General features: G+C 36.1%; 1 protein-coding gene across 1 annotated transcript in view; it reads right to left on the bottom strand.

Annotated features, from left to right (window-relative positions):
• THSD7B (thrombospondin type 1 domain containing 7B) overlaps nucleotides 1–22,820 on the bottom strand; it is a 535,886-nt gene that overhangs the window by 365,950 nt on the left and 147,116 nt on the right. Inside the window, exons 6-7 of the mRNA XM_077151771.1 lie at nucleotides 6,783–6,974; nucleotides 4,528–4,762 (exon numbers count right to left, since the gene is read on the bottom strand). Of these exons, the coding sequence (XP_077007886.1) occupies nucleotides 4,528–4,762; nucleotides 6,783–6,974 (427 nt within the window). The remainder of the gene's footprint in view (nucleotides 1–4,527; nucleotides 4,763–6,782; nucleotides 6,975–22,820) is intronic.

The following is a 22,820-nucleotide window of genomic DNA, read 5'->3' as shown; positions in this document are numbered from 1 at the left end:
CTTTCACCCTAATGAGAAAGCAACTCTTCCTTTAGGATATTTTCTTCTTCCTTTCCATTTCTATTCCCTTGTCCCCATCTCAAAGGAATGTACAAGTAATAGGGGATCTGTTTTCACTGCAAAGGCATTCACATGAAAAAGCAGAGTTATTATTATTTTTTGAAAGGGCAGAGCAAAGATATATTGTAGATAATCTCACTGTGTGCTTCACTGGACTCTAGGTATTGTTTTCTTACCTCAATTAATCTCAGTAACCTCAAGAATTTTAATTAATTTTACTAAAGTCCATGCAGACTGCTCATATTTAGTAGGGTTGTTTGGAGGCATACAGTAAAAATTAAAACTAAGTTGTTAAGTCTCTAGCCTCATTAATAGTACAAAAAGGAATAGCAATGTGTGTGTGTGTGTGTGTGTGTGTGTGTGTGTGTGTGTGTGTGTATGTAAGAGAGAGAGCGAGTGTGTTGGAGAAATCATCTATGTGAATCACTTTTCTGTGTCAATAAACCAGAGCTAAACTGGAGGCTGCTCACTGTATGATAATAATATTGTAATCACAAATACAAATTTTCAAACAAATACATATTGGCTTACGAATTATGGTCTAAACAGTAAACTTCTAGTGCTTGTGACATCCTTCTAGTGGTAAAAATCTTTAAGTTCATAGGCAATCTTCGAGTAAGTTGATATGCTCAGAGGTTTCTTTGAAAAAACTGTAATTTAAAATAACTATCAGGGAATACAAGGTTATTTGATTAGTTAACCCAACTTCTCATGTCTAAATAGCCCTTAAAACTATGTGGAAAATTTGGTCAGTTGGTGTCATTCTCAATTCTACTGCATCTTTGCTAAGAAAATAATAAATTACATTCATGCCAGGTAGATTTTTCATTTCATGTTCTAGAGGTGAAAAGTTTCATGGAAGGGAGACAATCAGACTTTACATTTTTCCATCACTATAAAGAATAGTAGTTTGTTGCATTTTATGTAGACCTTACTCCTCCACCTAGGCCATATTTATTTTATTTTTATCTGTATATTCATCTTAAGGTTTCATGCATATTTTTTTAAAACACGTGAAAATTAGGTCATAAAGCCAAACAAAACCAACGTGCAAGTCTTCCCAGTTAAGACGAGTTCTCATACTGCTAAGTAAGTGCCTTTATAAATCTCTTCAGTATTTTACCATAACCCCATGAAATAGAATATCATTGAGACAGGTGATATACAAATGTTATTGTGCATATTTGGCTATGACTCCTAGTGATACAATCTGCTCACATGGTGTTATGGCTATCTAACAAATTGAAAAACTGAAAACCACAATTGACACAAGTTGATATTAAAACAAAAAAACTCTGTAGAGTTAGATGCTAGAGCAGAAATAATAGATTTATGAATTAAAAAGAGCAAAAGGTCATATGTATGACATGACCTGTAATTACTCTTCATGATAGCTCCCATTGCCAACATTTGTCAGGGTAGACAAAATTATTTTTCTTGAAGCAAAGGATATACATCAAATTCTCTCTATCTTCCTTCCATTCTTTATTTTCAATCCTGGACAAACCCCATTACTCTCCTACATACAGGTCTAGTTCATTCATGAATTCCAAAAATGTTTATTGCACATTTCCTATGTGCCAGGCACTGTGCTGAACTCCGGGTTACAACAATATCGAATACTCATCCCTAGCCCTCTGGAAGATGCACTGGGGAGGAGAGATAGGTGAGCTGTCACTGGCTGTGATTTACTTCAGGTTATAATGACCTTTGCTTTTATTTGCAGTGCCACCTAGCACCAGCAGGGTCAGCATTGACCAGTCTGCACTATTTCCACCTTATTTGCTTTATTTCCATTTTGTGACCAAAGCAACCTAGCAGGAGTGAAGATAAAGCCCAGAACTCTTTACCATGGCGCCACATGTTAAATGAAGCAGGCATTTGTGTTGTTCAAGACAGAAAGAATTAGATTGAATTAGGCAGAATAGTGAAGGTATTTGCTTATGTTCCCGGCAGAGGTGTAGTTAGGAGGGGTGGGCCCACTGCTTGGTGCTACCAGCATTTGCTCTGTCTTGATCACTCATCATTCTGAGCATTAGCTTTTCTCTCTCTTCTTGATTTTCCACCAGTCCGGCAATGACTGTGCCAAATCTCAGTTCATACTCATAGAATATGGCAAACAGAAAACAAGGGTCTCATTTTCTGAGGTTCAGCTTAAAAATTTTAAGTTGCCTAGTTTGTAACACTAGTCAAAAAATTGCACCAGCCCATCCTGGTGACTCACACCCCTGTGACTGGGGCAGGGTCTTTTTTTTTTCCTATGGCAAAAGTGATGGATGCTTTATTTTCACTGTAGCACTTGTTATTTTCCTTCGTAATTGTTTTTGTGCTTTTTTTCTAACTTTTAAAATTGTATAATATAACATATGTACAAAGCAAAGAAAGAAAAAGCAATAGTTTTCAAAGCACTCTTCAACACTGAGTTATAGGACAGATTGCCAAGTTTGTCATGGGCTATCATATCATCCTCTCAGATTTTTCCTTCTTGCTGCTCCAGAATAATAGAAGGCTAGAAGGAATAAATATCATCACAATTAACTTTTTTTTTCTTTTTTGTGAAAAATAACATATATTCAAAGAAGCAATAAATTTCAAAGCACAGCACAAATTAGTTGCAGAACAAATTTCAGAGATTGACATGGGTTACAACTCCATAATTTTAGGTTTTTACTTCTAGCTGGTCTAAGATATTGGAAACTAAAAGCGGTATCAATTTAATGATTTGGCACTCATACTCATTTGTTAAATCCTATCTTCTCTATATAACTGCACCATCACCTTTGATCTTTCTATCCCTTTCTTTAGGGATATTTGGGCTATGGCCATTCTAACTTTTTCATGTTGGTAGAGGCTGTCAATAATATGGGGTAGGGAAATGGAACTATCTGATGTTCTGGAGAGGCTGGGCTAGGTTTCAGGACTTATCTGGTCCAGGGACCCAGTTGGACATTGTAGGTTTCTAGAAAGTTACTCTAGTACATAGAACCCTTGTGGAATCTTATATATTGCCCTAGGTGTTCTTTAGGATTGGCTGGAATGGTTTTGGTTGAGGTTTGGCAAGTTACTATAGGTAGCAATGTCTAACCGAAGCTTGTGTAAGAGCAACCTCCAGAGGAGCTTCTCAACTCTATTTGAATTCTTCCTGCCACTGATACTTTATTAGTTACACTTCTTTTCCCCCTTTTGGTCAGGATGGATTGTTGATTCCATGGTGTGGGGCAGAAACTTTTATCACAGGAAGGGGACTAGTTCAAACATTCTCCTGGGGAATCCCTATCAACAGGTCTCACACCCAGTCTCTGCAGACTGCATGTGCCCTTCCATTTGCATCTCCACAAGCCTTCTCCCATGAGCCTGAGAAAGAGTTATGTCTTCTATTTAGTCTAGAGATGAAACTCCTATAGTTGAGCTCTCCAGTTCATGTATCAACTTGGCCAGGTAGTGGTGCCCAATTGTGTGGTTGGGCAAGCACTGGCTTGTCTCTTGCTGTGAGGACATTTCATGGACTTAAATCATGACCACGTTGGCTGCATTCACAGCTGACTGCTATGGATACATTTGCAATCAGCTAAGAGGAGTGTCTTCTGCAATGAGTGATGCTTAATCTAGCCACTAGAAGGCTTTCAAGAAAGATTCAGAAGAGACAATCACTCTTCCTGCTTCAGCCAGCCAGCTTCTCCTGAGAGTTCACTGAGGACTTTCATCATTGCTGCCAGCTTGCAGCCTGCACTACAGACCTTGGACTCTACATCCCCATGGTTATGTAAGACACTTTTTATAAATTTTATATTTACAGATATCTCCTGCTGATTCCGTTTCTCTACAGAACCCTAGCTAATATACCAGCCAAACTGCCCTTTTCTTCCCCATCCTTGCATTATTCTTGACTCTTTTTGATATCTATAGCCTAGGTCCCATGCCCAAATTTGATGGTTTTCTTATTGCTTATTAAAAATTTATATCTCTACCTGCAGAGTATAACATGATGTAATTATAACCTACTTGTGGGTATAGAACAGTCAAAACACAAGAGCTATTTGGATTTGTCTGCTCACTGCAGGAAAGATCCATGGGGCCTAAAGAAGAGTGTTACACAAACATATACTTTCAAAGTACAAAATCTACCTTCATGTTGACCTAATCATGTGATTGGAAAAGAGTAAAAGATACGGAAATCAGTGAGAGAAACTTGTTTGATTATTGAAACAATTCAATACTTTCAGATATTATTTACTTTTATCCATGAACTAATACACTCCTATAACTTCACTAACAATCCAGATTGTAACAGTACTTTTCTTTGTTAAGGAATAATTTTTAGTCTTTATGAGTCAAAATTTTATAAAAAAGAAAAAAGAAAAAAAAAAAGCCCTGTTACTATAGCACAGATCCAGATACAGCAGTTGCTTGTTGAATGCTTTTGGTTGCACATACTCATATGCACTTCTAGTAATATATTGATAATACCTTTTAGTCATCACTTGTCCTATGTGACTCTTGACACAGAAGACCCTCCGCGTCTGGATGCCCACACCACACCTTGCTTCTCCATCCCAGTCAATGGTTGCATTAAGGGCAGATACAAATGTATTTTCAGAGCAGGGCCCCCAAGGTGAGGTCTCCCAGGAAAGTTGCATACAGGAATGGGCATTGCATAAACGATGTTCTTGGAGGGCCTGATTTGGGGGGCATGGTTTTCCACCTGCAAAGACAAAAGTAAAAGAGAATACATAGTCATAGCTGTCACTGTTGTTATATTGATGTTGTTCCTGTTTGGGCTGTCGCTGTGTTAACAGTCTAGAAGGTTGGTCTTTTTGTCCTATCCTTCAAAGAGCCTAAGAAACAACACCCTTCTTTCCACTCGAAGGCCATGGTGCTTTCGTTCCAAGTAATACATGGAGACAACTGTATTGCCCTTTTCTCTGCTAAATAACAGATAGCAGCCCAAGTTGAATAGATAATAAAAATTTACTCAAATTTCCAGTTCTGGGGCATGAATCATAAGATAAATATCAAAGTAACATGCTTTTTAAAAAAATGTCACCCTACATATATGTATCTCTATATCTATGCATATACACACAGAGCCAGATATGTAATATGTCACAGGGGACTTTGTTCACAACAGTATACCCACCCCCACCCCAGAGTGTATGGGGCCCAGACTCGAACCTGGTTTCCCACATGGCAGGTGAGAATTCCACCACTGAAGTATCCTTGCACCCCTGTTTTTCTTTTAATATTACCATGCTTACATACATTTGTCAGTTAAATATAAAAGCACATGAGCTTGAAGTGATACTAGGTTGAAAACACACACATACATACACACACATACACACAATACCTATGTACAGTTTCCCTTTCTTAAGAGAGGCATTATTTTTTCTCAGAGATCCGTTTTGAGACACCAATCCTCCACAAGGTGTGCATTTTACTGCAATTTAAGAAATCCAGACCATCCTTAAACTCTGAAATAGTATCTCAGAGTGTGCTACCCACTGTCAGGGAGATGAGATGTACACCCACACATTCTTGGGTGAATCAATCAAATTTCATTACTGCCTTTTCTTTCACATTTTAATATCCATGTAAAAAGTGATATTAATTTAAAATATTGATCTTTTCCTACTCTTCCAAGCTACCATGTTTTATCAAGTGTGCCAAATGCTCAGGAAGATTTGTGACCTGATTTTGTCATTCTTGTTATTTTTCCTCCTTTAAATATTACTATTTTCTTTTCCTGAAATATGAAACACAAGAAGTAGAAGCAACTGCACTTACGAATATGAGAAGCTTCATTCATCTTGACCCTGGCCCCATTTCTCAGGATGACAGGACAGAATCACACTTACAAAGGAATTCCTCACAGTCAGTGGTCACACTTCCCTGCTGCTCTAACTGAGCCACAGGCAGCGGGAGCCAAGGAGGGCATGAAAGGGATGACATGTGTTCAGGGACAGGGACAACTGCTATAAAGAATAGCAACATCTGCTTCTCTAATTTGTTCTGATATCACCTGTTGACATTCCCATAATACTTTTTTAGCTGCTTAAAGACACCTTCACAGCTTTCATGTTTCCTCATCTCATAATACGCCAGCATGACAGAACAGGAAACCAGGGCATAATGATTACATAGCTTGCCAGTGGCCAGTGTTATTAGCTACTCCAGGTCAAGAAGTCAGGTCTCCTGATTTCTAATTTGGCAGTCTTTTTTTTTTTTTTTTTTTTACCAGAAATATTACAGTTATAATCCAAAATACATGAGCTAATTGAAACTGGACATGTCAACTAAACTTTGCTTCCTTTTCTGAAAACAAATATTGAAAAATGATATTCATCTAATTTCTTCTTTTTTTTTTTCACATGGGCAGGCACCAGGAATTGAACCCGGGTCTCTGGCATGGCAGACAAGAACTCTGCCTGCTGAGCTGCCATGGCCTACCTTCCATCTAATTTCATGGTCCATAAATAGATATGGGTTAAAACAATTCATATAAATATGGGAACACAGCATTGATAAACTAGAGGATTAAGGAAAAAAAGCATGCATGGAAAGAAAACTCTAAATTTGGATTCAGGGAAGAGAGATATCACCTCTGAATGGCTACATCCCTAAAATGAACTTTTCAATGACTATTAGGGAAAAAGAACAACCATGATTCTGAGGTTCACCCATGAAGAACTGACTCTTGTGTTGAAACCTTTATTGTTACTCACCTTCTCCAGCCAATGCCAGGATAGTCCGTAACCTGGTCTGTTTCCCATCTGAGTTTTTATTTGAACAGGACTGGGAACAGGGTGACCACTCCATCCACTCGCTTACCACACAATCCATTCGGCAGGGAATTTCACAAGCCAACCGCTCAGGAGGCGGCGGTGCGGGGCAGAAACTCTCTGATACATCCTCTTCTGTAATCAACCAGATCAAGACAAATGATAATTAAAGAATAATTGAGACCAGTCCAAGGAACATTTAGGTTCAGGCTCCTTCTATTACTTCAGCTTAACAGAAGACTTCACCTGGTGTTTAAACCAATAGAGTGCAAAAAATGATGCTTTGCCTAGCCTTTCAAAATATTTACATCAATGAGAACTGCCAGGGAATCGTTTGGCATTTAGAATTGCAGATACCACAGCAGAACTCCCATCTGTCATCCTTCATAGGGACAAAGTTGGATTCTTTCAGGGACAATTTAGCAATGGATGGCTGGAGACAGACATGACTGACAACCATATATAACAACCATACTTTTTTTTTTTTTTGCAAAACGGAGATCAGAATAGTCTGCTGGCCTGAAAATGACAATTCATATCCAGCTTTGTATTCAATTGCCAGAGAAGAATTTTATAATTCTAATTTTCTTCTATGCCCTTTCAACTTCAAATAGGTAATCTTAAGCAAGATTATCACATGATAAGTCTTTTATTCTGTTTATGCATAATGGTTAATAGCCTGAAACTACAGTGGCAATGGACAAAGGTCTAAAATGATATAATCTGATGTGTCAAAATTTGAAAGGCAGTCCTGTATCTCACTTAACATAGCTTCTATTCATCCTTTGAATGATCCAATGAAATACTGAACCAAGATCAAATATATTTAAATATGGCACTAATGTATTCCAAATATCAAGGATTCCCTATTTTGCTATTGATCCAGTAACTTTCTATAAATACTATTTACAGTCCTCTGATATCACATCATAGTACAAAATTTTCCAGAAAATACACAATAACAGAGAATGGTGATTTATACTGAACAGATGTTAAGAGTATCAGCATCAATTCTAAGTTACATGGTCTTTTAGTTTGTAAGTTGCCAATATACAATATATCAGAAATTGAATGACTTTTAAAAAGAGAACTTATTAAGTTGTAAGTTTACAGTTCTAAGGCCATGAAAATATTCAAACTAAGGCATTCAGGGAAAGATACCTTGAATCAAGAAAGGTCGATGGGTTCAGAACACCTCTATCAGCTGAGAAGGCACACGGCAAAGGCCGCTAGCTTTCTCTCCTGGCTTCCCATTTCATAAGGATTCCCTGGGATGTTCTCCTTCTGCATTTCCAAAGATTTCTGGCTGTGTGGCTGTCTTGGCTCTGTTCATTCTGTAGCTTTCTCCAAAATGGCTCCCAAGGGCTCCAGTAAGCAACCCCACCTTGAATGGGTGAAAAACCATCTCCATGGAAACCATCTAATCACAGTTACCACCCACAACTGGGTGGGTCACATCTCCATGGAAGTAATCAAAATGATCCCACTCAACAATATTGAATGAGGATTAAAGCACTTGGCTTCTCTGGGATACACAACAGACTCAAACTGGCACACATGGCTATATTTCAAATGATTTCAGTGATTTTAAAAAACTCTCAAGTTATTTATTCATGTATTCTTAGAATTCAAACATATGTCTGTATAGATACTAATTCAACTTTCCTAACTACTTCCCCCAGTTCACAGCGTCCTCATGAAAACAGAGGACCGAAAGAATAGTGATACCTTTTATAGTTTGACATGAAACATGGAATGGCAAATATAAGAGAGGAGGTTTTGTACGTGTGACTTTATGCCTGTGGAATTTTCTTTGTCATGATCTGCTCAAAACAAAATATAACTGCTAAGAAGACTAATATTTATTGAGGAGCTTCTATGTGACAAACACTGTGTTAAGGGCTTTGTACATATTATTCACTCCTTATAAGGAGCTCAGAGGTGGGTGTGATCTGTTCCATTTTATAGGTGGGGAGTCAGAGTTTCAGAAAAGAAAATTTGCTCAGGATCACACAGGCCTGAGTCAGGAAATCAAATCCAAACTATTTTATTCCAGAACTTCTGCTTTTCCCATCAACCATATTGTATCTAATACTAGGGAGATGGATATTCATTTTCTGAGGAAGTAAATAAAACAAGCTGGCAGGGAGCAAGACTCCCTAAAGGAGAAGATGGTATACTGCTAGTATCTGCATTCATATTTGTAAATGAGGCCAGGCTCATTGCCCTTGAGGTACAAATAAAACTTTTCAAGCATATTATGAGAAGCAATAGAGACTCTGGCAGATAATCAAACTGAAAGACCAGTTCCAATCATTCTCTTTTCAGTCTCAATCTATTTTCAGGTTGACTCCACAGCATATGGGCACACACACACACACACACACACACACACACACACACACACACACACACACACACACACACACACACACACACACCAATAAAGTTGAAGGGTAGAGCTTTCCCAAGCAAGCAGGCCAAAAAAAAGTCCAACTAGGATTTAACCAAAATTTAATTTTTACATTTGTGCATATTATTTGCATGTTTTTTACACAAAGTACTTTAAAGTAGTGTCTTACAAAGAACATTTCAAGAAATGAGAGATATTAATAGAGGTCTTATTTTAAAAAGACAGGGAAAAGCTGGGAAATATCGGGTTAAAAACAATAAAATGGTCTCATTACTGAAAAATTCCTCAGAATGTTGAAAATGTCAACTTACATTCTAAATTTCCAAGGAGGAAAATGGTATGTAGTATGGTTTAGCTGCATTTGACTAAGGGTTATCTTTCCAGATTTGGTATTTGCCTGAATACACTTTGAAAAAAATAAAACACCTTGTTTCAACAGTTAAAAAATTATCAAGTACTGTTCATTGAGCATATACTCTATTCAAGGCATATGATGGGATAAAATACTATTATAGTCCCTATACTAATATTTATTTAGTGGTTCAGAGAAGAGACTGGTCTATGGGCGAATGACCATAGAAGAAAGCTTTCAAAACGGGGAGTGAGGAAGGCTGCAAATCAGTGGCAATGGGGGAGAACATTTCTGGCAATGGAATTGTCAGCAGTGGTAAGGTGGTAGTAAAGTACAAAGTGTTTGGAAGACAGTTAATACTTGATGGTGCATGACAAAAAGAGAGAGAGACCATTTTGGTAGAGTTATTAGAGATCAATAACTTAGTCTGAATGACTAAGACTGAAACCAAGTTTTGTTATATTTCTGCCTCCTTTAAATTTTGAGTGGCTCGGGTTTGCCATAACACACATTTAACATCCTCCCAAATTGTGCTGGTTTGAATCTGTTGTGTACCCCAGAAAAGCCATGTCCTTTAATCCTCATTCAATATGCTGGGTGGGAGCTCTTTGATTATCCATGGAGATATAATCCACCCAATTGTGGGTGGTAACTTGTGATTTGATGGTTTCCATGGAGATGTGTCTCCACCCATTCAAGGTGAGGTTGCTTACTGGAGCCCTTTAAGAGGGACCCATTTTGGAAAAAGCTTTAGAGCCCACATAGCTAGAGACCTTTGAGATGAAGAAGGAAAATGCCCAGAGAGGAGCTTCATGAAACAAGAAGCCTGAAGAGAAAGCTAGCAGATGTTGCCATGTTCACCATGTGCCTTTCCAGTTGAAAGAGAAACCCTAAACATCATTGGCTTTCTTGAATCAAGGTATCTTTCCCTGGATGCCTTAGATAGAACATTTCTATAGCCTTGCTTTAATTTGGACATTTTCACACCCTTAGAACATGTAATCCTGCAACTTTATTAAAGTCCCTTTTCAAAAGCCGTTCCATTTCTGGTATATCACATTCTGGCAGCTTGCAAACTAGAACACCAGTCATCACACATTCACCACCCTCAATATTCACTGCAGGTGCTCAAGTATTTCTTAAAACCTAAACTTCTTTTTAAACTGATCTACTCATTTCCTCAGTGCAATTAAATGTTAATGTTACTATAAACATTTTGAGAGTGTGCTTTACAGGCTAATTCAGAAATGTGAGCAAACAGATTAGACTTCCATTAGGAAGGCTGATCAAATAGTCATAAACAGATCCCAGAATTTGAGCGTGAGCTATTATTTACAAAAAATATTACAAAAGAGAAGCAGCACAATGGGACCCTAGACTGCAGGTGAATCCCAGCACCATACCTACCTTCTTGAATATATTACTTAACTTCTTAGAACCTCCATTGTCTCATCCGCAATAATGGAATACTGATATTTACCTTACTAAATTACTCTAAGGATTAGAAATAAAGTATAACAAGGTATCTAACACTTATAACAAGGTGCCTAACACAGAGTCCACTCTCAGTACATAGCAAATTTTACAAACATTGTTTACAAACATGTACACCACAAAAAAATTTAGGACTTCTTCATCTGAAGCAGTGAGATATTTATGTCACAGTCATGGAAAGTACTGTTTTACCATTCATATATGTGTACAAATAACAACCAACAGCTTCACATTTTGGTTCACATAAAATTTAATGGTATTTATACTTATCCAGATCACTTTATTGATATGGTTGGCTATTCTAAATGATTTAAGAGCCAAAAAGAAAGTACTTGAGCCCATATAAGGTCATCGGCCATCTACACTGGTATAATTATCTTTTCATTGCAGAGAGAGAACCCATCTTAAAAGAGGAACATTTATGCTTTACTGCTCTCATTCTCTTGGAAGGATCAATGAGACCAACTGAAATCTCAGGCAAGTATAGGAAATAAAGCAGCCTATGGGACAGAAACTTAGCCATTAAAAGTGAGTTTCACAAGCTCTGATAATATAATGTCATAATAAAATAGAATATATTTAAGAGGAAAATTGAATTCATCCTTCAAGAGAACTCTATAAAATTATTCCCAGCCATGATCAAGCTCCCTTGGATCAATAATGACAAACTACAAGTTCTCTCTTTGTAGAGTAGCCTTGCATAAACCAGTGGCAATTCAGCAAATATGGAGTATGGGGCTACTTTGATCTCACCACAGCTGTTTGTTCATGATTCTGAGGACCATGGCACAGATGGCCAGGTGACCAGATCCAGGACATAGGAACCATGAAGGCCTGCTTATTACTGGCTCAAAGCACAAGTACTAGGTTAAAAGAACAATTCTTAAATATAAAAATACATTTGATTTTCTAAGAATGTATATTTTTTCAATTCAATGTACATATTATTTACAGATACACTGTATATAGCTCATGGCAGACCCTCTGTGATTACAAGTCAAACAGCTATGTGCATTTTTTTTTCATGCAGGAACTTATTTATATTTGTAGTATTAATCAGTGGGATACATGGGTCTATACAACCCCTTTAAATCATGTTCACCTCCAGTATGGTAATATTACTTATAGATCCACTAGTGAACCACCTTCACTTCTATTCCTCTACATTTGAGTTCAACCTCATTAGCTAACTATTCATCCTTTCTGGCATCTATGTATCTTTAAATCCCCTATATTCTGCATTATAAGCCTCTGATCTTACCTCCACACCATGTCATGATAGTGGAGTCATACAGTAGCTATTCTTTTGTGACTGGCTTATTGCATTCAGCATTATATCCTCAAGGCCATATAGCCATATACATTTAACACTGATGCAGTTAACAGAGTTTGGTGTTTTTATATTAAACAAATGTTTAAGACATATAATATGCTATATCCTATATCATGTGACACTTACGTTTTGTGACTTCTATGGAAATTGAATTTAATATTATGAACTACCATCTACCTTTATAACCATTGAAAAAACCAACATAATCTGTAATTATTAATTTTCTGAACTAACGGCAAGTGTCCAAAAAGAGGAAAGATGAAGACATGGGTAAAACAGGAAAATAAGGGAAGAAAAACCCAGATATCCACAAATCTACAATGCTACTTGAAAAGTATGCCAGTATTTTGTTATTATTCAAACCTCAAACTGTCATAATATCCTGAAAATTATGCACACTGGGTACTTTATTGATGTTTCCCCTTGTATACCATCACACTATCTATAGAAAATAATGAAGCAGTTATCGAAAATACTCTACATGTCATAAAATTTTATGTCCTATTTAAATCTCAGAAAAGAATGCCAATAAACTTTGATTAAATGCTTGCCTACAGCTGAATAAGATATCAACTGCCAGAACACAGCAAATTTAGCAGAATTCATATACACTTAATTCCATTTTCTTAATCTAAATGTTACCTCCTCAAGGGCATGTATCCTCTGGCTACTTCTGGACCAAGACCCTAATCATCTAAGGAAATGTTTATATTTCAAACCAATAAATGTAGAACAGAAGCTATTTGCAACATCGCCATATTGCCAACAATGCAATTCATGTTTCTGCTTACTAATTTCACAATTTAAAGTTGATTTGTCTATTTAGATGACACATATAGGAAGAAAAAAAAAAAAAGAAACCTGACATTAAGTATTATAATATTAATAATTAAAACACAACATCAACAACTGCAATAAAAGCACAGTAGCACCTGGTACATGGGAAAGCATAGAGCAGACTAGATAGACTCTGTGCTAAACATGCAACAGAGCAATTTATTTGATATTCATATTAACATCATGAGTTTGTCACTATTGTTACATACAAGGTACAGAGAAGTTATAAAAATTTGCTCCAAGTCATTTAGCTTGTAAGCACATGAGCTGGGCCTGGAATGCAGGTCTGTAATATATTACAAGCTATATTCGTGTCTCTTATGCTGTACTGGCTCTTCGTCCATATCTCACATATGCCTTTCTCATCACATTGCTTTAAGGTAATGCTAAACTACAATGAGGAGATTCTACATAATTCATCATCAGCTGCCAGAAAATTTAGCCTATGGACAAAGAAATGGGCTCCTTGATTATCCAGGAATCAAGCATGGGATAGGTCAGAATAGGACAATTCTTTTAAAGAACATACAAGGTAAGCAGATGAAAAAGAGAACTAATGTGAGAGATGGAGGGATGAGATGAAATGCAAGACCAATAGGGGAAGAACAAAGTCGGGGCATTCAGCAAAAATAGTATAGACAACGTATGATTAGAGAAATGACACAAACATTGGCAAAAGATATAACAATGATGCAAGGAAGCTTGCAAAGTGAAAAACAATGAAACCTTAAAAGGGGATAAAAGAAAAGGAAGCGATCACAAGAGCAAAGGCTAAAAAAAGCTTGAGGGAAAACTCAAGAGAAAACTCAAAAGAAAATACTTTTGGTAAGAAATAATAACCACTACAAAAAAAAAAGAAAAGAAAACAATATTTCCCAAATGAACACGTTTGCAAAGGCCAGGAGCACACTGAAATTGCATCTACACAGCAGGTGAACAGTTTCTTTCAGAAGCAAACTCCTCTTTGCGGTAGCCTGACAAATGGAGCAGCTCTACCAAGTTGCTTAGCATATGATAATATAATAATAGCAGCTGACAGTTTAATCATTTACTATGTGCCTGGTACAGTATTATAATATTATACACACATTAACTAATTGAATCCTCAAAGCACTAATAACTGTAAAGATGTACATAGCATGTAGTACATGTCAGTTACTGCTCTAAGTGATTTACATATTACTTGACTCATTTAAACTTTGCTATCACTATGATCACTATAAATGAGAACACTGAGTCTTGAATAAATTATGAGGCCAAACATAAGTAACATGGTGGAGCTAGGTTTTGGACCTATTCAGTCTGGTACAGTGCCCAGTTCTTCATCACAATGCTTTATTGAGCAGCTCATGAACACTCTGCTAAGCCTTACTCAGAGTGAAGGAGGGTATGAAAGAGCAGATAAAAGACCTTAAGATTTAGTACAAAGTAGAAGTGCTCAAAAAAGAAACATGTAAAAATATAACAAAATATCTTAGAGTTAGACATCACATTCCCTTGGGCTCAGTCACACTCACACAGATGAGTAACCATTATTTTTTATGTATGTGTGCAAAAGATTTGGAAACTACTATGACTTATAGGAAAAACTGCTCTATCTTCCTATACAAATAATTTCAACTTGCCCATAAGGCCCAATTTCTTGATAGTGGGGTGGCCAGGGATGAGGAAGAAAGGGAAAAAGATAAATGTATCCAACTTTGGGGGACTGAATCATGTCCCCAATAAAAGACATGTTCATATCCTAATCTCCAGTTCTGTGGGTGTCAACCTATTTTTAGATAGGACCTTTGAAAATGTTATTATTACTCAAACTATAGATTCATAAAAAAGATGGTACAGAATTAAATCAGAATGTACCTTAATCCATACAACTGGCATCCTCCAAGGCAAAGAAAAGTCAGACACAGTCCATTAGAAGCAGCCAGAAATCAGAGAAAGCCAAGCAGATCCCCATGACAGAGGCAGAGATGCAAGCCAAAGAACTCCAAGGATGGTGGCAAGTCAGCACAGAGCTACAGACTCTGAGAAAAAGTATGGCCTGTTGAGACCTTTATTTTAGACTCTAGCCTCCAAAATCGTGGCGGAATAAATACCTATTAATAAAACCAATACATTGCGTGGTATTTGTCATAGCAGCCCTGCCAAACTAAGACAGCACTTAAAGAAACTTGGCACCCTATGATAAAACTAAATCTTTTCAGAGTTAAGCAATCTCGGTTTTTCAATATCTCTCCTCTTTCTCCCTTCTTCCTTTCTCTCTGTGTGGCAGCCAAGAGTAGGAGAAACACCTGTATAGAAATATTGGATATTCATTTACTGTTTCTCTACAGAGCTATTTCAATGGACTTGTAATTTGTGCATTATTACCTGATCTTTGACAGTGTCCCTGCATCCATTATTAATTTTTAGGGTCCCTGCTATGGATTCTGATTTCCTAGCCAACCTACTTTACACCATTCTAATCCTGACTCTGAGCAGATAACTGGGGCAATCATGTCCACATCCTGCAGTGGGGCTATTAGGGATGTTGGGATATCCCCCATACCATAAAAAATGTCTGGGAGGCCAGGATGGGGTTTGGGTAGCAGCTAGCTAAAACCCATGCAGTGTACAAACAAAAAACATCATTTCTTCACTGCAACACCTCATTCTTTTATGCTGTGGTGTGGGGACCCTGTAGAGCAGAGTCTCTGCCCAAATTTTCAAACAAGGATAAAACACTGCCCTCTCTGCTTTTGCTTTCTAATCAACCTATCTGAAATTTCTATGGTTCATTTCCACAGAAAAGGATATCATCAGCAGGATGAGAGGGATTCCAGGACCCTCTTCCATCTACTCTCTTCTTTATTTCCTCTCCAGGTTTCTCCATTCTGACCCAGGAAACTGACCCATGTAGGATCTGAGTTTATTCTAAAATAATACTGAGTCCTTCAACCCTCCTTCTTGATGGCTGAAGGGAACTATTTATAATCTAAAAATGTTTTGCCCATAAACTCTACTTCTTGCATTTGAAAACCTGGTTTTGGCCACCATTATTTCTAAAATGAGCTTCAAGGCTCCATTTTGGGGCACTGACTCTTTTCTGACTCTTTGAATTTGAGGTAGAATAATCCTAATTCTTTCAGTCACAGCAGATGCCTCAAAACCAAGAGGGAGGAAGAAACTAGTAAAGCACAGTGATATATATTTCAAAATACAATATGAAACGTGGTTTTCTCATGAGAGTCTTACAGAGAGACTACAATTTTTAAAAGATGAATCCAGAACAAACAACAATAGAATAAATGATCTTTGTAATGCAAGAATTACTTTTTCAAAAGGGAAAGTTTTGGAACAAATAAACAGGGCATTATAGTGAGCAATGTTTGATGAGAAGTTGTGACTGGATTTGAGTTCTACCTTTGACACCTACCAAAGATGTGACTTTTGACAACCGTTAAGCTTCTCAAGGCCTCAGGTGCTTCATATAAATGAATGAGGTAGTAGCACAAACCTATTATCTCTGATGATATTGCTGTGTCTGGTGATGGATCAGAGGCTGATGTAAAAAAAACACTTTGGAAATTGAAAAGCATCCTTTATATATAATGTACCTTTTTATTATTGATGAAAGTGGGGATGAAGGATATTCCAAATAGAAAAATTATTTGGGCCAATTTTGTCTTAGCTAGAAAAATTTAAGAGGAAATAAAATGATTTTGAAGTCAGAAATATCACTCACTCTATCATCTATCTCTCAATTCAGAAAAGGATTTGGTTCAGCTTAAATATGAGGTATGCCTTCAGAAAGTATTCCAAGTTGTCTAGGAATTTCTTAAATATTTGAAAATCAATACTTTAAAGTTAGACTGGATAGCTCAATAAAGTAACATGATTTCTCCCCATAATTAACTTTCAGAAACATAATTTTAACATCTTACATGGGACATGTGTCATAATTTTACCTACCTACCTCACTATAATTGTATAATTAAGAGATATTCAATTTATTCACAACAAATAACACTATAAAGAATATTTTTGACCACATCATTGATTACTTTCCTACGTACAAATTTTTAGAAATAAAATAGCTAAGACAAGGGGCATGAAATTCAGGAAGAGTCTTGAAAGAAAAAACATGTCAATTTGATTTTTTTTTCATTATTTATCTTCACTTATATGTTTAAATTTGCATAACAATTAATTTACTCTTTAGGCCTTGATAAACACAGAAAGTCTTGTCCACCACCCACATCATGATACAGAGCAGTTGCATCACCCCCCAAATTTCCCTTATGCTGCCAAGTGTAGTCAACTCTTTCCCCAGCACTGATCCCTGACAACCAACTGATCTGTTCTCTGTCCCCAAATTTCTGTTCTCACTGCTGTTGTTCTTTCACCAGGATATTATATAAATGTAATCATACAGCATGAGCCTTTTGGATCTTGCCTTTTTCCCTTGGCAAAATGCATGTTAAGTTCAGTCATATTGCTGTTTGTATGAATAGGTCGTTCCTTTTTATTGCTGGGTAGTATTACATTGTATGGAATTAGCACATTTTATCTATCCACTCATCTCCTGAAAAATATTTGAGTTGCTTCCTGGTTAGGGTAACTACGAATTAAGCTGATATGCAGGTTTTTGTGTGAATATAATTCTTCATTTCTCTTGGATAATCAAGTGCGGGATTTCTGGGTCATATGGTAAGTGTGTATTTAACTTTACAAGAAACTACAAAATTCTTTTCCGAAGTAGCTACACCATTTTATATTCCCATTAGCAATGCATGAGAGCTCTAGTTGCTTTGCATCCTTGCCAACCCTTGGTATGGCCAGTTTTCTTGTCGTTGTTTTTGATTGTCTGCTTGTGTAATTTTAGTCATTCCTATAGGTGTGTAGTTTCAATATATGGTCCTTTTAGTTTGCCTTTTCCTAAGGACTAATGATGTTAAGTATCATACAGTGCTTATTTGCTATTCATATATTGTTTTAAGTCATCAAATGTTTTGCTCATTTTAAAATGTGTTTTTCTTATTGCTGAATCTTGAGATTTCTTTACAAGTTGTCCTTTGTCAGAACTGTGACTTTCAGATATATTCTCCCAGTCTGTGGCTATTCATTTCACTGCATTAACACTGTCTTTTGCAGAGCAAAGTTTGGAACTTTGCTGAAATCCAATACTGAACTTATCCTTTATACTGTTTCTGGTGCTATATATAGTTTGCTTTTAAAAAGCAAAATTTTAAGGAAGGAATAGAAAATGAATTGCCTGCTGTAAATTAATGAGTTTAAATTTCATATCAGGACCTAAATTTCAAAATTTTGATTATAATTCATTCTATATGTATGTCCTAGTATATAATACTATTACTAGTTTTTCCACATGTGTTCAAGTAAAGCTTTCCCATGGCAAATATTTACTAATGTAACAATGGTGAACCCACACCATAGTGACAATATGAGATGTTATGAAAACAATGTGCATGCATTATCTATCTCTAATGGACAATCTATGAAGATGAGACTATCTTTTATAACATTGCATTTAGCAATTAGTGCAATGTCTGGCACTTTCTAGGTCTCACTAAATTCTGGAGGAAGGAATGACTGAGGAGTAAAGGGAAAGAGATTAACCCATCTAAAGGCACGAATTATATTTACCCTGATAGATGCATATAATGTGCCAAAACTGAGATGCCAGCATTAACTGGAAAGCAGGTCAAGTTCCTAACTCCAACATTAACTGACAGGCACTATAACCTAAGGAACTCTGGAGTCAAACTGCTTGGATTCAAATTCCTCCTCTGCCACTCATATGTTAGATACTTAACTTCCCTATACCTTGGTTCTGTCATCTGTACAATGAGTATTTCTATTTCGTAGGATAACTGTGATGATAATAGTTCCTGTGGGATAGCACCCCTATTCACGGGTTATTTTGAGAATTCAGTGAGTTGATAAACCTAAACCTCTAGGAAAAGGGCTTATACATAATAGTTAATATATTAACTATTAATACAATAGTTAATATTATGGTATAATTGTCACAGTAACATATTGGAAATTGTAGACCATGGCTTACCCAGGACTTTGTTAAGCTTGCCTCTGAATGAAGTACAAGCAAGGCAAGATCAGTTTGCCTTTTACTTGATTAGGTACTTGCCTCTTTCATTTGTGTCTCAGTCACTTGCCTGCAACTGTAGCAGTTGCAGTTCTTGCCGATCTCAGGATCTATACAGACTATATAGAGTTAGCTAACATCTACTAAAACTTTTTATACTAGAGAAGAATTCTACAAAAGCAGAACATTTTAAAGCAGCCAAACATCCCTGATTATATGTAATATCTTGGAGGAGGACCACAGCATTTGTTTCTCCCTAAAAAAAGTTGATGTCTTTTCCCATGCTTTGATCCCTTGGCTATTAAACTGCTCCCATTCAATTCTGCAGAACATGGCAGGGGTCTAATGACTAGTTTTTTGCTATTGAAGAAGTATATTAAAATGCCAAACCACACAACTACTTTAAAGTTTTGCAGCAATGAACTGGGGAAGAATCATAATATATCATTTTCTCATCAAAATGTTGCAAACTAATTAAGAACCTAAACTAATGACTGTGCATCCACTTTTCCAATTTATTTCACAAACTTTTCAAATATAGGATCACAATATCATAGACCAGAGAGCACATAAATAATGCTTGGATTATGTTTCATTATCCACCAGCATTTGAGATCCAAACAGGATATACACAGTTTGTAAAAGCTTAGTTCAGTCCTCAATAAACAAGATGAACATAAAAGAAATAAAGTCTCCAAATGGAAATAAGGCTGATAATTACAAAAAGAGAATGGTGATGTACTGAACATTGAAGTTTTAATCCTAAAGATTTTATTGAAGTCAAACTGATGTCACGTAGCAATCTGCATACATAATTTATAAAAATGCTTTCACCTGGATTAATTACACTGGTGGCATAAACTACAGGAATATATGGATTTCTGCTCTAATTTTTGTACATACTGTATCTCACTAATGTCATCTTAAGGCTGATGTTGATGTCTTCTAGACTGAATTACTTCTAAAGTAGAATAAACTCCATTTCTCTATCTTTTACAAACCGATTTAGTAGTTAAAATGATAATTCAATTAGGCACTGGCATTTTCCTAGCCAATCTCAAATACTTCAGAAAAAAAAATCAACATTTTAAATAACGTTTACTGTATAAATAATATCATTTGCGATAAGTTAAAAAAAAGGAGTAAACTTAAACAAATGTCTCAAAATTCCAAACATGTCTTTACATTGCTGCCAAATTCTCCTTAATACTTCATAATAGTAATTGTTCCATTTAATTCAAGTTGTATGCTCAAAGTAATAAAAGATATAGAATATAGACATATGAAATCTGTATACTCCTTTTTCTTCTGCATTGAGACAAAATGAAACATATTTTTACTTCGTGAAATAAACATTACTTCATTGGATGTCTGCTTTACTTAAGAGGTCAGATTCTTAATTATATCATCAATAATTATGTTGGCATTTATTGTGTACAAGGCATGGTTTCTTCGAAAGCAATTTAAGAACATTAGATATTTCTGGTCATTTATCTTCTGCTAACTGGCCCATGGGTTAGAAGAATAATTATTTAATACTTCTAGGTTATTAATAACAGCACTTATTAGGATATTTGTACATAGGTACTTTTTTCTAAGACATAATAAATGGAAGGAAACACTTACTCGATACATTTAAAATTGTATAATGTCTTAATGTTTCATTCATTGGATTGTTTATTTAGTCAAGGAAAACAATATCATTTCATGTATTTTTGAATCTTTAATGCCTAGAACAGTACCTTACTCATAATAAGTACTCCATAAATGTTACTTAAACTGAACTGTAATTGGCCTGAACAGATGGTTTAGGGTTGGAGATATTTATGGCACCCACAGAGGTGGTAAAAATTGGGGAAATTATCAAATGTCTAACAATATAGCAGCATCAATATATCTGATTAGGGTCTACTTGTATGAATCATGATAAAACATTGGTTTGGAAGCAAAAAACTCGAATCTGAATTCTAGTCTGCCCTTATCAGCTGTCTTTGGATAAGTAATTTAATCTCCCTAGGTGTTGGCTTCCTTGTCTAAATATATGGATAATGAGGATGTGATGATTAAAAGTGGTGAGATAATAAAGTACAGACACATAATAAATGCTCAGTATATAGCGTGATGTTAATTATCATGATGACAATGACAACGATGACATTACGTCTACCAATCTCTTTTAGTGCCTTTAGGTTTTGCACAAATTCATTGTAGATATAAACAAATCTTTGAAAGACTGTTTTAGCACAGGAAAGGAATACAGAGAGAAAAGTATATAAAACAATGGACATGCAGAAAGGCATTTATGCAAAACTTGGCATAATCTGATTTGTTGGTTGGCTTGCTTTAGGAGTTACCTCTCCAGGATTTTTATTTTGCCTGGGGTAATATTCTGTTAGTATACAATTCTTCAGGAAGAGAGGCTGAGAAATAATGCTGAATGGGAGGATGGCCATGTCAAAAGGAAAATTTTGCAACAAGCGCACTCATTTAGATAATAAAAAATAACTGAAATTGCTAAGAGAAAAGACAGAAGAATATGCATAATAGAATTATATTCCCATTATACAAGCTTCTGGGAAGATATAGGGGAAACTTTCCCCCAGGCATTAAGGGGAGATAACTGTGATAGTGCTATTCAAGCATCCTTAAAAATATGAATACTGGCATAAGCAGTCTGGGCATCTGGTGCATACCTCTGCTTACAGACCCAGCCTCCTGTGACTTTATTATTCTAGTTTCTGCAGATCAGCCAAAGTTTGGCAAGCAACATTTCTTTCCCCTTTCCCAGTGAAGTTTCATAGACTGAAAACTTAATCATTACCCCATTCTGTACACCCAGCCAAAGCTGAGCTGACTTATATGTGCTAAGCATGACAAATCCATCCTTGGGTATATGTGTACCATCGATACTTGTTTCTAACTCAGAAACAGTCTTAATGGTGTTTACAGCCAGACTATGACATAGGTTCAGATAATTCGATATGTGAACTTTCAGCAATTTGGAAAGGGAAGTCCATTCCATTTCCCTCATTCATTACTTTACCTAAAATCTTAAACCTGCCAAAAATAATCTTCATTCACTCTTCTAAATTACAATGTGGAAATGGAAGAAGAGTATGTGTGATAAATTTCTTCAAAATACAAAAAGCCCCCACAGTTAGAGAAAGCAAACATTCTTCAATTCTCTTCACTATTCAGTTATTATAATGAGGGAGAATATCCTAAGAACAGCTTTCGGCAATTTTTTTTTATATTTAGTTATGTGAAGGAATAAGTATATAGAGAAAAATATTAAAACTTTCAGTGTTATTCTATATATCAAACCCAAGCATATCTTGACAAATTTTCAAATAAAGAATGCATAAATTAATAAAATATATATGAGCATGATTGCCTTACTATTTCTAATTTGTTTTCCTCTACAACAAAATTCTGCTTCTGAATTC

This window comes from Tamandua tetradactyla, chromosome 3 (assembly GCF_023851605.1).
Source record: "Tamandua tetradactyla isolate mTamTet1 chromosome 3, mTamTet1.pri, whole genome shotgun sequence".
Taxonomy (NCBI): Eukaryota; Metazoa; Chordata; class Mammalia; order Pilosa; family Myrmecophagidae; genus Tamandua; species Tamandua tetradactyla.
This window is presented reverse-complemented; position numbering and strand designations above follow the sequence as displayed.